The 15,795-nt window shown below is 39.2% G+C and overlaps 2 protein-coding genes across 7 annotated transcripts in view; both read right to left on the bottom strand.

Moving 5' to 3' along the window:
- Positions 1-15,795, bottom strand: part of ARMH3 (armadillo like helical domain containing 3) — a 365,667-nt gene that overhangs the window by 104,966 nt on the left and 244,906 nt on the right. Inside the window, exon 24 of one of the 6 annotated variants that reach the window (XM_077125816.1) lies at positions 9,859-10,035. The exons of the other annotated variants lie outside the window; for them this stretch is intronic. Within the exon in view, the coding sequence (XP_076981931.1) occupies positions 9,978-10,035 (58 nt within the window). The 3' untranslated portion in view covers positions 9,859-9,977. Of the gene's footprint in view, positions 1-9,858; positions 10,036-15,795 lie in introns of those variants that run through there. 6 annotated transcript variants of the gene reach the window in all.
- LOC143654199 (translationally-controlled tumor protein-like) lies at positions 8,914-9,680 on the bottom strand. The gene has a single exon (XM_077125824.1). It carries the CDS (start codon positions 9,634-9,636, stop codon positions 9,118-9,120), a length of 519 nt encoding a protein of 172 aa, XP_076981939.1. The 5' UTR covers positions 9,637-9,680; the 3' UTR covers positions 8,914-9,117.

The raw sequence follows: 15,795 nt of genomic DNA on the forward strand, positions 1-15,795 counted from the left end.
CAGTTATATACCTAAGATTTGCACATTTCACCATACGTAAATAATACGTTAATTAAAAAGAAACAAAAATAGCATTTCAATGGATTGGTAAAATTCTATTTCTTAAGTAAATGGTCCATAGATGTTCATTTTATCATTAAACTTTATAACATATACATTAATATGTACTCTTTAAAATTTATCAAATATTTTATATATTTTTAATAAATATTTACTTCAGATTAAAAACTGAAGGGAACAGATTTTAATTCATTCCTATTCGAATACTATGGTAGTTAGATTCAGTTGTCAACTTGGCCAGGTGAAGGCACCTAGTTCTGCTGCTGTGGACATGAGACAATGGTACTTGAACCTCATCTGTTATTAATTACATCTGCAGTTGGCTAGGAGGCATGCCTGCTGCAGTGAATGATGTTTGATTTAACTGGCTGGTGCTTAAATGAGAGTGCACACTGTAGCACAGCCCAAGCAGCTCAGCATACCTCATCTCAGCACTCGCAGCTCAGCCCAGGCCTTTGGAGATGCAGAAAGGAATCACCCCGGGGAAAGCTGTTGGAACCCAGAGGCCTGGAGAGAATGCCAGCAGAGATTACCCTGAGTCTTCCCACGTAAGAACCTCAGTTGAAAGTTAGCTGCCTTTCCTCTGAAGAGCTAACAAAATAAATTCCTTTTATTGAAAGCCAATCCATCTCTGGTGTGTTGAATTCCGGCAGCTAGCAAACTAGAACAAATCCCATCTAATAAATCATCCCACAAGAGGAATCAGGCATAATAAAATCCCTGGTCAGAAATCTGTCTCCTTACACCCAGAATGAGCTCCAACTATGGATGACCACCCCTGCTGCCTTCTCATGGTGTCACCAAGATGAATACATGAGAGGAGAGACCAATAAGAACAAACTGTCCCTGGAGCTATCAGGAGATCAAGGATTTTTATCATATGAAAATGGTGTCAAATGAGTGAGAAATTAATGATCTTTGGTGTGCAGGGTAGTGAAAATGCATTAGCATACCTATATTTGACATCCCACTCACACGTGACTGGTTTTAAAAGAAATTATACAGAAATGAATTAGAATAAGAAAATCTTATTTAACCTCTTACAAGAGGAGCCCACTTTGCGAGAGCATGCACAATATCTGGGTCCCAGGGAGAAATATATAATTGAGGTAAAATTAATCAAAACTTACATAAAAAGAACAGCAAGAGAAAATTTAAGAAGAAAATTTTTCCTCAGAGTTAGAAATTCCTGAAGTCTGATCACTGAGTGAATAATTCTTTAGCTTATTATTATCTTCTACTACATAACACAATATTTATAATTAGGCCGATGTCACAATAAAATGACAGTAAAATGCAGATATAATTCATTTGACAATTAATTTACTGAAGCTAAAAATTCTTACCATATCATTAATTGCCTGCTTAAAGCATCTCAGTTTCAGATTATCACACAGCTTCTTTAAGAACCCAGGAGAAATGCAATACACAAGGCAAGGCTTGCATAGGGAAGAACTAGGAAGCAGCACTGAGTTTCATATTTTTCTCTCCCTAAGGACCCAAACTGAGAAAGGCCTTTATTGTGACCACCAAGCTCACTACTAATTAAAAGAGAAAACAGTAAAGAGAATCTTTTTTTCTCACTAAAACTCTCCTACCGATCTTCATTCCAAAGCTGCCTTTTTACAGGTAAACTGAATATCCTCTCTAATTACTCAATTAGAATTGACGCTTACTAAATCTCTTTTTTTTAATTCCCCAATTGGTGAATTTCTTTGTGGTGGTCTGAGGAGAAGATTTGAGCCATTCTTTGAAGGTTGTTGTCCCTGGTATAGTATCAGACAAAATTAAAAAAAAAAAAAATCCATGGAACTACACTAACAGACAGTGAACCCTAAGTTAAACCATAATTATAAAAATGCACTATCATCATTGTACCAAATGTTCCACAATGTCTTGGTTTGTTAAAGCATGCAATATACCAGAAATGGAACAGCTTTTAAAAAGGGAATTTATTACAAGTTTACAATTCTAAAGCATTAAACTGTCCAAACTAAAGCATCCGGGAAAAGATACCTTGATTCAAGAAAGGCTGATGTCTGTCACATGGTGTTTTAGTGTGCCAAAGCTGCCAGAATGCAACACACCAGAGATGGATCAGCTTTTAATAAAAGGGGATTTATTTAGTTACAAACATATAGTTCTTCAGAGGAAAGGCAGCTAACTTTCAATTGAGGTTCTTCCTTACATGGGAAGGCACAGGGCAATCTCTGATGGCCTTTTCTCCAGGCCTCTGAGTTCCAACAACTTTCCCCAGGGTGATTCCCTTCTGCATTTCCAAAGGCCTGAGCTGAGCTGTGAGTGCCGAGATGAGGTATGCTGAGCTGCTTGGCTGTGCTATGTTGAGCTCTCTCAAATCGAACATCATTCATTGCAGCAAGTACACCTCCTAGCCAACTGCATAGGTAATCAGCAACAGATCAGCTTCACATGCCTTTGTCTCAAGTCCACAGCAACAAAACTAGGCACCTTCATCTGGCCAAGTTGACACCTGTACCTAACTATCACACATGGGAAGGCACATGGCTGGCATCTGCTGGTCCTTGTTCCCAGTTCTGTTGCTTCCAGCTTCTGATGTCAGTGGTTTCCTCTCTAAGTGTCTGTGGGCCTTCACTTAGCTCCTCTGAGACACAACTCTAGATGTGGCTTGTTTAGCATCTCGTGGAAAGGCACATCATGACATCTGCTGGGCTCTGCCCATGTCTAGGCATTTGCTCTCTCTGTGGGCACTCCAAGCATTTTCAAACATTCAAGTCTCTGTCAGTTCTGAAGTAACTGTTCTCCAAGCGTCTGCATTCTCCAAAATACTTCCCCTTTTAAAGGATTCTAGTAAACTAATCAAGACCCACCTTCAATGAATGGAGTCATATCTACATCTAATCAAAAGGCCACAACCACACCAGGACGTGTCACATCTCCATGGAAACAATCGAATCAAACTTTCCCACCCTAAACAATCAGTCTGGTCCCAGGAGGTTGGATTAGGATTAAAACATGGCTTTTTCAGGGTACATAATAGTTTCAAACCAGCACACACACCAATGCAAGGTGTTAATTATAGGATGATATATGGGAATCCTATATTTTATGCCTGATTGTTCTGTAAACCCATAATTTCTCTAATAGAGAAAAAAATTACTTTAGTTAAAAAAAAGTCAATTGATGGAACAAAGGATGCCTTGCCTATTGAAGTTAGTAGAATATATGTTAGCCCTTCAGATTCTAGAATAAATTAACATGTAAAAGGCAAAGTAAATTTTTGGTGCTGTACCTGAAAGTTGAAATAAAATCAATATGTTCAAGGTTATAAGAAGAAAGACTCCAATATAAGAAAGAGATTCCTATCATTCAAAAAAACTAAATAATCTGCAAAATAATTAGAATATGGAAGTTCATAGAGTCAGAAACCAGAATACAGGTTACTAGAGGCCTGATGGAGGCAGGGGAAGGGGAGTAACGCTTAATTGGTACAGAGTTTCTGTATGGGGTGATGGAAAAGTTTTGGCAATAGATGACAATGATGGAGGCACAGCAATGCGAATGTAATGAATTGTATATATGAAAGTGGACAAAACGGAAAATTTTAGGCTGTATACAAGCTACCAGAATAAAAATAAAATACAAAACCCATAGAACTATACAACACAAAGAGTGAACCCTAATGTAAACTATGTAGTACAGTTAATAACAATAATAATAATATTGCTTTGTCAATTGTCACAAAGGTATCAACTAACGCAAAGTGCTAATAATGGGGAAAACTGTATATGAGACAGGATGTATATAGGAACTCTGTACTTTCTGCATGATTTTTCTGTCAACCTACAACTGCTCTAATTTTTAAAAGGCAAAAACAAACCACCATGAATACAGAATTAAAAAAAATTAGCCTGTAGCTTATAGGAATATATAGTACGTCACTAAAAGTATTCACACAGAGGCTGGATATTTCCCCAACAAGCCAGATTATGATTTGGGAAGAAGAAAGGAAGAGATAGATACCTTTTAGGTCCTTTCAAGTCTTACGGTTCTGTGATCCCAGCTGGCCCTGCTAATCTGCAAGGTTTCAAGGTCCTTGCAGAGGCTGACACCTTAGGCATTTAGTATAAACCTGTTCCCTGGCCAGAGAATTTGAACTGATTAGGCACCTATGGAGCCAAGAACATTTCTCTTCTTGGTCACAATAATTTGAGAAAAGCTAAAATTTCATCTGCTGAAGAAACACCTGTTTATGTGTGCTGATAGGATAATATATTGCTACCAAATAGTAATGACTTCTTTCTTCCATCAGCAAATTAATAGTCTCTTGTTATGTGACTACAGTTCTAGTCTCACTTTTGAAGAAGATAAATGGAGAAAGAAAAATAAGGGATAAGATGAAGAACTCCCCGCAATTTAAAAAGTACTCTTTTTTTTTTTTTTTTAAATACTCTAGATATGGGATGGAAAAGGGCAAGGAATTAAGGATCTGAACTTTGCCTAATGACTCCCTTTATGGCTAGGCTTTATATAGGTTATAATTAGAAACTGGTATTTTATAAACTGAGCCATTATTATAATGTCCATATTTCTTAGCAAGCACTTCTTTTAAAGAAATAAAATAAAATACATCTTTTACCAGATGAAAATAAAAAATATTTTTCTTACATCAGGGTAAATAATAATCAGGGCAAAATCAGTGGTAAAAGCAGTTCCTCTTCAGAGAGCCAAAGACGGGAGAGCTGGCTGGGAAAGAGCAAAAGTACCAGGAATGACAAGGTTCAGACTAATATAGGTCCTAAGCCCTTCCCACCTTCATGGTTCCATTATATAACGAGTCAATTGGAAATATAACTGAGAAGTTAGGATGTAAGGGATGATTATGATTACAAAGACAGCCCCTAATGTTTATTAATGTAGGGCCTTGAGTCAACCCAGAACTAACCCACCCTAATTTTTTTATTATCTTATTAAGGAAAGCTGGATCTAAACAAAATGGATCCTCCTGACATGCACAGTAGCTTAAACTTTAACCTATAAGTGATTTATACCTCATTATAATACTAAAAACCACACCCATCATTATATTAAGGCCACTATTTTCTTATATACATTCTGTGACTAAGCATGTAATCAATCTGCACATTCTCAATAATTAGATGACATCTAATTACATCATCTAGGTCACTGTGCTCATTATTTTAAAACCTGCCCATCTTTTGATACTAAAAAAAAACATCAAAGTTACTGCAGTTCTGGGGGACAGATTTTTAGGCTGATAGACCATCTGATCTCCTGTTTTGCACCAGCAACAAACTCTTTCTGTTTTTGAAATCCTGGTATCATGGATTGACTATGTGCATCGGGCAGAGGAACCCAAGGCTTCTGTCTAAGTAACAGAAATACCTTTCTTCCTGACCTGCTAAGCGGTGCAGCAATTCCTGCTCACCTTGACTGCCCTCTGGCTCTCAACTATTAGCATTTAGAACAGCTGCAAAGATAAGGAAGCAGTGAAAAAAGAAAACAAAACCACAGACCTCAAAAGAAAGGATCCCAAAGAAGGATCTAAGCTTTTTGGATTTATTTTTGTTCTTTTTTTATAGTTCTGTATCTATCTATCTCACATAAACATACCACACTTGCTCTTTCGCTCATTTATCCTCTCTCACTCTCACCTTCTTCCCTTCCAAAGTTTATTTTTTTAATTTGTGAAATATAACACATATCCTAAAAAACAATAAATTTCCAAGTACACTTTACAAGTAGTTATAGAACACATTTTAAAGTTTGGTATGGGTTACAGTTCATGATTTTTTGTTTATCTTATATAACACCCTTTGTATTCTTTGAGATTGACAAGAATGGTTTTGGTTCTGCAATGTCTAACTGAAGCATGCATAAGAGTGACCTCTAGTGTTGCCGCTCAACTCTATTTGTACTTTCTCAGCCACTGCTACCTTATTTGTTACACTTCTTTTCCCCCTTTTGGTCAGGATGGCATTACTGATCCCATGATGCTAGGGTCAGGCTCATCCCTGGGAGTCATCTCCCACACCTGCAGGGAGTCTTTCATCCTTGGATGTTATGTCCCCCTCGTAGTGGGGAGGGCAATGGTTTCACTTGCAGAATTGGGCTTAGAAAGAGAAAGCCATTTGTTGCTCAAATGTGGCCAACAAAAGAAGTCCTCCAGAGGTGACTCTTAGACACACCTATAGGTAGGCTAAGCTTCTCTGGTACATACATAAGCTTCACAAGAGCAAGTCTCAAGATCAAGGGCTTGGCCTATGATTTGGGTGTCCCTAATGCTTGGCACAGTATCCAGGGTTTCCCCAGTGGTAAAGTTTAACAGTTCCATGATTTTTCTCCCATCCCTCAATGAAGTTTGTCAATACTTTTTTTATTACTTCCCTTCCCAAGTTTTTGATGCTTATGTAAAGAAACTGGAAATAGCATATGGTGGATTCTATTGATTAAAAGATGAGCAAAATAAAGAACATCTGTCACATGGCTAATCTCAGACACCTATAAAAAGTTAATGCTAAGTTTAAAACCTGGACTCAACATGTGTAAACCAGAGGTTTGTGCCATGTAAATACAGTTTTACAGAAACAAAGAATGGTGTGAGGCTGCATATCTAAAAAGAGAAGAAAGACTATGTTCTGCCATGTGGGGGTAATTCACGTTACATCTGGGAATAAGGGCTAGAATATTCTGGAGGAAACTGCCAATTATCCATTTCTTCCCTAGTATTATCAGCAATTTCATCTGCAACTGTCTGTTCTTCCAATTTACATCAAGGCCCAGAACTCTTAGCTACCTCTAATCATCAGGAAGTAGCTACACTTAGTCAACTGAGTGTACAGGGGCTCAGTCACAAAGGCAGTCCCTCCAGCCACTCAAAACAGCTCAACATAAAATAAATCTCAATTAAGAAATAATACAAAGAATATTCTCTGACCATAATGGAATGAAATTAGAAATTAATAACAAAAGTAATTTGGAAAACTCATAATTATGTGGAAATTAAGCAACACATACCTAAATAACCAATAGGTGAATGAAGAAATCAAAACAGAAATTAGACAATATTTTGAGATAAATGAAAATGAGGACATAATATATTTAAACTTATGAAATACAGCTAAAGCAGAAATTTACAGCTGTAAATGCCTATGTTAAAAAAGAAGAAAGATTTCACATCAATAACCTAACTGTCCACATTAAGGCACTGGAGAAAAGAAGAGCAAAGCAGACCTAAAGCAAGCAGAAGGAGGGCAATAATAAAGATTCAAGTCGAAATTAATGAATGAATTAATGAATTATAAAGAATAATGGAAGATCATCAAAGTCTGATCAACAACTAAATTTTAGTTCAAGGGATAATTTGAGCCTACTTGCTACCTTAGAGTGGACAAGTGGAATAGGTTATGTTCATGTATCCCCTGCTACTTGAGTCAGCAGCCTAAAGACTCTGCCTATTATTTATCATTTTAATCCATATTTGCTTTTCACTAGACAAAGTTATAACCTTCAGCAGAAGTGCCTAGAGGTCAAATTGCTCCTTTTCTCAACTTAGTGTCTATTTTGGTCAGGAAACTGTGGCAATATGAGACAAATATGTCCCCAAAAGGTGCATGGGCAAGGGGAGATAGACAGATTTCAGCTGACTGAGACCTCACATTCCCTTCCCAACCCTAACTACAGCCATCAGCAGTAAAGATCAATGCATACTTTCCTTGACTATGGCTTGAGAGTCTATTTCCTTGACTTTTAGAATTCCATACACAGCCTGTTCCAAAGGGTGTTATACTCAATGAAACCCCTTACTAGAAGCTGCTAAAGTCTACTCTTATTTCTTAGCCTCCCCAGCAGAGTTGTACACTCAAAGCTTTCCTTCTCTTTTTTCTTTCTTCCTTCCTATCTTTCTCTTTTTCTCCCTTCTCCTCTCTTTTCTGTCTTTTAGAGGAAGAATTTTTAGGTGAAGGAAAATAGCTACATAAACACATAAGCAGGAAGGGGGAGAAAAAACCAACCTCAGCAATGGAACAAAAAGACTATGGATCAAATAAGGGGCAGGTGGTAAACTCATAGGTGAACAATGATGAGACAAAGAAATGCACTAAATCTTCATTCCAAACCCTAAAGCTTGTCACTAATCATAGCAACATCTTAAATATCATTCTGAAGAAAAACTAAACTTCAGCTAAATGCATTCCAAATAAAGGGGAAAGTTAATTCATTAACACAGAGTTAAAAGCATTTACCTACTTTACAAAAAATTATAGATCACGAGAAAAAACTATTTTCAGTGATTCAGCCACTATTTCTTTCTGTGAGCATTGAACAGGACTGTGAACTTGGTGCTAACAAAATGCTCATTAAGTGAAAAACACTAAGATGTTAACTTGACGAAACTCATTAAGGGCCTCAATTTATTCACCTTGAAAGTTGTTTGGTAAGATGAAGGTCATATTTAGTCAATTTTTCTTTTGCTCTTTTGTCTACTTAGGTTAGACAAAATAGTCAGCAGACATCTTTTCTTTTCTTTTTTTTTTTCCAAGTTATTATAGTCTCTTTATTCTTTTGATAAAACTCTTCCAGAGTTAACTATTTCCGTTGGTAGATGATGAAATGTTATAAAGATCCACTTCAAATGTTGGCACTGCTATGAACATGGTCTCCTTCCTTCAACTCAGAATTAAGACTTTTGGTTCTTGTTTTTATATTCCAGTCCCAGAAGTAGGTTAACTGTAGATGTTATCTGTAGACAGCCTGATGCTGTAAAGTAGTTACCTATAAACAGGCTATAGCTTCTCCAGGAACACTACAGGATGAATTTAGTTTAAATATTAAACTAAGAGGCATTCTCTCAAATGAGTTTAAATGCATTTTTATTTTTAGACAACCTACATGACATGTTTTTCTTAAAAACAATGCCTCCGCTCCAAATAAATCAAGGTCAAAATAAATGAGTTCAAGATGGCATCAGTCCATCTGTCTAAGTCCTGGTATTGTGTGGATGAAAAGCAGCAGCCACTTATGATGACAGGTGACAGATCGAAGGAATTGCCAAATTTGTTAACATTTCTCCATTTCTAAACCATCCTTAAAGAAAATCATATATGGGGTCACACCATCCTCACGGTAGTCCAGGAGAGCAACCATGCCATCTGGATTCATGTTTTCACCAATATAGAACTGGTAGTTTTTGAAATTAGCAAGGATGTGCTTGATTTGTTCTGCAGCCCCTGTCATAAAAGGTTTTACTCTTTCTGGTCTCTGTTCTTCAAGCTTGCCTTTGATTGATTTCATGTAATCTTTGATGTACTTCTTGTAGGCTTCTTTTGTGAAACTGGTTTCCTGCAAGTGATGGTTCATGACAATATCAACACCAGTGATAACTGTGCTTTTGGTACCTTCACCCTCCGGACCTTCGGCAGAGGCATTTCCACCAATGAGAGCATCATCAATGCCACCCTCTGTCCTACTGACCATCTTTCCCTCCACCTCCAGGCACAGCCCGTCCGCGATCTCCCGAATCTTGTAAATGTCGGAGAACATCTCATCATGGCTGATGAGGTCCCGGTAGATGATCATGATGGCGGCTGAAGGGAGACGGCGGCTGAAGGGAGACGACGGCGGCGGCAGCGGTGGCGTGGCAGGAGCCCAGAACTCGCCGAAAGCGCGGAGCGGCCGGAGCGGCGCTGGGGGAAGGGGGCAGCGGGCGGAAAAGCAGCAGACATCTTTTCTAAAGCACAGGACCTCACTGGGGTAGGAACCTAAATTGCAGGAAATACTTAGCATACACATTTCCAAGCAAAACTTTCCAAATGCTCTCTTTCTAGCCCGGCACATGGCCCCTCAGGGTATTTTTCCTTCGCGGAACATTAGCTCTGTAGAGGTTATATGAAGCAACAATTACACCTGCAACAGGAATCTTAAAGGTGTGGCATAATATTTTGTTTCTTGTAGCACAGCGAGAGTATTCTTCTTTTCCTATGGGAAGGAAAAGAACATAAGGCCTTGTTTGTTGGTTAACACTGGGTATTCCAATAGAAATAGCAGTTTCTAAGCAACAGCATTTTAAGAATCTCACTGAAGTATCAAACAGGAAGAGAGAAACAAATTGTTTAAACACAAGTTACTTTGACAATTAAAGAATGGACATGACTAAGCCAAGAAAGATAAGTGAAAAGCAAAGAGGCTGACACTTGAGCAAATTTAGGCTTCCAAACATGTGGAAGTACCTTAATTTTTGCTTGTTACAATCTAAGTTTCAAACAAGAGAAAGGTCTGCAGCCTCTCTGTTGCTTTTCACCTGCTGGGGACGCACAAAGTTAGGGCAGTCATTATATGCATTGCATTCTAAAAAATTCAAAGACGCAACCTGCAGCCATCATCAACCACCAAGCCAGACTGGAAGAACCTCTCAACTGCTAAGTGTGTGGAAATTTGACATAAAACTCAATCCCTTCCCATGACTATTAAAGAATATGTAACAGAAAAGGTAGCTAAAAGTTTGCTCACTGTGGCTTAGAAATTCTTTCCAGGTATAGAATTAAATCAAATAACCTTCATAAACAGCAGAAGTAAACACTGCATACTGATTCAATTTTTACTGTTAAGCTATTTTCTATTCAACCCTTGATAATCAACTGGGTGGCCAATAGTTACTCATCCCACAGTATTCCTGGAAGACCCACAGGTCAAATTTTCTGATACAGGCTCTTGTTTTCTTTTTTCTTTTTTCTTTTTTTTTAACATGGGCAGGCACCAGGAATTGAACCTGGGTCTCCGGCTCGGCAGGTGAGAACTCTGTCACTGTGCCACCATTGACTGCCCAGGCTCTTGTTTTCTAAACCACCCAAGGTGAACAGTGCCATGGATACACAACACAAGCTCAGAGAGAGTAGTAAAGGAGCATAAGGCAGCACTCATTCCTCTTGGCCCAACACAATGCAAACTTCTCAGGTATACTACTTATTTTTGCCTTCAGCCAAGAAACTACTGATTCTTAAGAGAAAAGAAAACTCCCTAGGCCATCCTCATCCAAAGTCATCACAGTACACCTACAAAGAAAAGCAAAAGATCTTTTAAGGTTAAGAGTAACATCAAACTTTTGTTGCAATGAAAAGTGAAGAGATTCTTAGGAAACATTTTAAAGGAAAGTTCAAAGTGCTAAGCCTATAACCTCATCAAAGAGATATCATGGTACCTGGAGATAAAAACTAATACCTCACCACTATTTATAGTTTAATAAGTGTTTTCATATATATTGCATTATATATCCTCATAACCATCATCCTACAAAATGGTTAATATCATCCTCACCCCTATTTTACAGACAGAGGAAAGAGGCCCAGAGAAGCTAAGTAACTTACTCAAGGTCACACAGTAAGTGGCAGAGACAGAAATAAAAAATCCTATTTCTCTAACTCAAATTTCCATGCTTCCTTCAATATATCATGCTTAATTTTCTATTTACCTCCATGATAGCCTCTGATGAAATTCTATAGAAGGAAGCACTGATAGGGTAGAAAGAACCCCGGACTTGGAGTTCAAAAATCTGTGCTCAACTCGCAGCTATGCCACGCAACAATGGTGGGAACTGCAGCAATTTACAATGTGTTTAAGATTCCCCTCATTGGTTAAAAAAAAGTATATGTTAAAAAAAAAAGGAAGTAGAAATGAAAACCTAAAATTGTGGAACTGTAACCCATACTAAACTCTGAAATCTGTTCTACAACTAACTGTTGTGATGTGCTTTGAAATTTTTTGCTTTTTTGTATATATGTTATTTTTCACAAAAAGAAAAAAAATTCAATTGTGATGATAAATGCACAATTATATTGTGAACCACTGACTGTACACATCGAATGATGTATTAGTTAGGGTTCTCAAGAGAAACAGAATCAACAGGAAATATTCGTAAATATAAAATTTATAAAAGTGTCTCACGTAACCATGAGAACAGTGAGTCCAAAATATGTAGGGCAGACTGTGAAGCTGATGATTCTGATGAAAAGTCTGGACGAATTCCACAGGAGAGGATCACCGGCTGAAGCAGGAAGAGAGCCTGTCTCTTCTGAATCCTCCTTAAAAGGCTTCTAGTGATTAGATTAAGTATCACTCATTAAAGAAGACACTTCCCTTGGCTGATTACAAATGGAATCATTCAGCTGTGGATGTAGCTGATGTGATCATGATTTAATTCTATGAAATGTCCTCATAACAAAAGGTAGGCCAGCACTTGCCCAACCAAACACGTACCACCACCTGGCCAAGTTGACACATGAACCTGATCATGACAGTTCACCCCTTGTCAACTTGGCAGCTATACTCATCACCTTAAACCATACCTGATTTCTAAATAGAAAACAATAAAAGACACATTTTCCCCCCTCACCTAACAATACTGAACTGTCCTGCATATAAATGGAAACACATTAAATCTCTCCAGAATAGGGTGCAAGTCCTTGGGTAATATTCATTCTCAAATTTGATATCTTACAACTTAAATAGTATAACATGAACAAAACAGCATTACAGTCCTCGTTTCTGTAACTGATCATGTGGTTGTAGTTCATATTTATCACTACCTTCTTCCACTACCCATTCCATGTTCCCTTTACCCTCAGCAAGCACTTCAGCTGGCTGTGATTCTTTGCCTAGTGGGGTTACCCAAACCTTCATTCTTGAAGTTTCAGAACCACTGGTAGCCCTGCCTGGACTGGGTTGTTGCAATTTTCCATTGATTTTAATCACAGGGCATGGTATACTAAAAGATGCCCTAGGGGATCTCCTATATTCCAGGAAAACTCTTCTTTACCTTCATTGTGTAGTTGCAGTGCTATTTGCCCCTGATAATCAGGGTCAACCACCCCAGCTGATTGTTGATCTCCTTCTTGGCTTGTTGATCTAGGAGCATGAATAGCACAAAGTGACCAGGTGGCAGTCTTAGATTCCAGCTCAATGGAACCATTGTTGTTTCTCCTGGTAGAAGCACTCCCCCTTTTGGAACTAAAACCTGTAGACCAGCAGAGCTCAGGGTCACAGGGACAGGAAGCAAAACCCCTAGTAGATCACTAGGGGTAATAGTGAGTGGTGCCACTCCCACTTCCACCCATTGGTTCCTGGATCCATGGATCCTGGCTATGGGAGAAACAGCCCCACACAATGGATGCTGATTCAGAGCATACACAGTTTCCTGGAGAACATTACCCCAGCCCTACAAGGTATTGCCACCTAGTTGTCACCGTAACTGAGTTTTCAAAAGGTCACACCACCGTTCTATCAATCCAGCTGCCTCTGGATGATGGGGAACATGGTAAGACCAGAGAATTCCATGAGCATGAGCGCATTCCTCCACTTCATTTGCTGTGAAGTGTGTTCCCTGATCAGAAGCAATGCTGTGTGGAATATCATGACGATGGATAAGGCATTCTGTAAGCCTTAGTAGTTTGGGCAGAAATATTGCGTGTAGAGAAAGCAAACCCATATCCAGAGTATGTGTTTATTCCCAGTTAGAATAAATTGCTGCCCCTTTCATGAAGGGAATGGTCCAATGTAATCAACCTGCCACCATGTAGTTGGCTGGTCACCTCGGGGAATGGTGTCATATCGGGAGCTGAGTATGGGTCCTTGCTGTTGGCAGACTAGACACTCAGCAGGGGCTGTAGCCAGGTCAGCCTTGGTAAGCAGAAGTCCATGTTGCTGAGCCCATGCATAACCTCCATCCCTACCACCATGACCACTTTGTTCATGAGCCCATCTATTGTATTTCTAGGTACCCCATGATTTACTAGCCAACGTCAAAATCTCTTCAAGTCAGGTTATTTTGACTCCTCCTTTGAGTTTGCTGTCTATTATAACAGCCACATCCACCCTGTCTTTGGCGATTAAGTGCTGTCACCTGACTTCAGCCAAGTTGGGATTGGGTCATCCCCAGTGCGTTTAAGGATTCCAGCTCAGGGACAGCAGTTCCCACAATAATATCTGACCTACGGAGAAATGAAACTACAGAGCTTTTCAGGGATGATGGCACTATTCTCACAAATTTATTTCTCACTGTTTTCGTAAAAGGTGCATCCTCCAGATATTCCTGGGGTGTAAGAGCAGGCTTTGCATGATAAATCCACTCTAACATCCCAATCTCTCTAAGCCTCTGGATCCCCTCATCTACATTATACCAGGGCAGTTCTGGCATTTCAACCTCAGGTAATGTTGGCCACTTTTTGATCCATGTTTCAGCCAACCATCCAAACAAACTGCTAATGTCTTTTCTAACCCTCAAACTATAACACTGAATGCAGAATCTCTGCTTAGTGGGCCCATATCAATAAATTCAGCCTGATCCAGCCTTATACCTCTCCCAACATTATTCCACACCCTTAAAATCCATTGCCACACATATTTCCCTGATTTCTGTCTATATAAATTGGAAAACTCACACAGTTCTTTTGGAGTATAATGTACCTCCTCATGTGTGATACTTTGTACCTCACCTTTTGGGGCCTGTTAGGACTTTAGTCTAGTTATAGGTCTGGAAGAAATGAGGGGTGGTAGGGGTGGGTCATGAAAAGAATTAGAAGTATCTTCCAAGCCATTTGCTTCAGGGTATTCATTTGCAGTTTCATCTGGTGTGGTAGCTAAATTCAGGTGTCAACTTGGCTAGGTGAAGGTGCCTAGTTCTATTGCTGTGGACATGAGCCAATGGCATGTAAGCCTCATCTGTTGTTGATTACATCTGTAGTCAGCTAGGAGGCGTGCCTGCTGCAATGAATGATGTTTGATTTAACTGGCTGGTGCTTAAATAAGAGAGCTCAACATATCACAGCCAAAGCAGCTCAGCATACAAAGCACTTGCAGCTCAGCTCAGGTCCTTGAAGATGAAGAAAGAAACCACCCTGGGAAAGTTGTTGGAACCTTGAGGACTGGAGAGAAGGCCAGCAGAGATCACCCTGTGCCTTCCCGTGTAAGAAAGACCCTCAGTTGAAAGTTAGCTGCCCTTCCTCTGAAGAACTATACATTTTTAACAAAATAAATCTCCTTTTATTAAAAGTCAATCCATCTCTAGTGTGTTGCATTCTGGTAGCTAGCAAACTAGACCATCTGGTGAAACAGGATTAATCACTCTAGGGCTAATCCCTTCAGGTGGAGGTTGGGTGGCCAACTCCTCAAGACAGATTGGATGTGGGACGGCTATGTCCTCAGGGCAGACTATTACAGGGTTATTTAGAGAAGACTCAGCATGACCTAGGGTTTCAACCTCTCCACCGACATCATTATCAATCCGTATGTCGCCATCCCATTTTTCAGGGTCCTACTCTTTTCCAATCAATGCCCTCACTTTAAATGGCAGACACCATGCAAGACTGAGATTTCAGCTTATGCTGTAAAGTTACTACTCTAACAATAAGATTCTGAGTCTGATTTCAGAGATCTCAAGTCTACGGCTACAGGAAATAAGATTTTCCTTCAGGACATTCACAAAAACGTCTAGTCTGTCAGACAGCAGTTACGCTTCTTGTTTGAAGTCTTAAGCCCATCCCTTTCACTCACTGATGTATACAGTGTATCTAACAACAACCAGCCAACTTCTCTATACTTCCACAAAACTCTGTAAAGGTATCAAAAACATTTTCCCCCAGAGTCTGGCTTCGTACAAGCTAAGCATTAGAAGGATCAAATGGTGATACTTTGACTATCTCTTTTGCCAACTCACTCCATGGATTGGTAATATCATTCTGATTATGG

The sequence above is a fragment of the Tamandua tetradactyla genome, chromosome 13 (genome assembly GCF_023851605.1).
Source record: "Tamandua tetradactyla isolate mTamTet1 chromosome 13, mTamTet1.pri, whole genome shotgun sequence".
Classification (NCBI taxonomy): Eukaryota; Metazoa; Chordata; class Mammalia; order Pilosa; family Myrmecophagidae; genus Tamandua; species Tamandua tetradactyla.

What these genes read in the sequence shown, in the direction of transcription:
- LOC143654199 (XM_077125824.1), bottom strand. Translation starts at nt 9,636, where the DNA reads ATGATCATCTACCGGGACCTCATCAGCCATGATGAGATGTTCTCCGAC.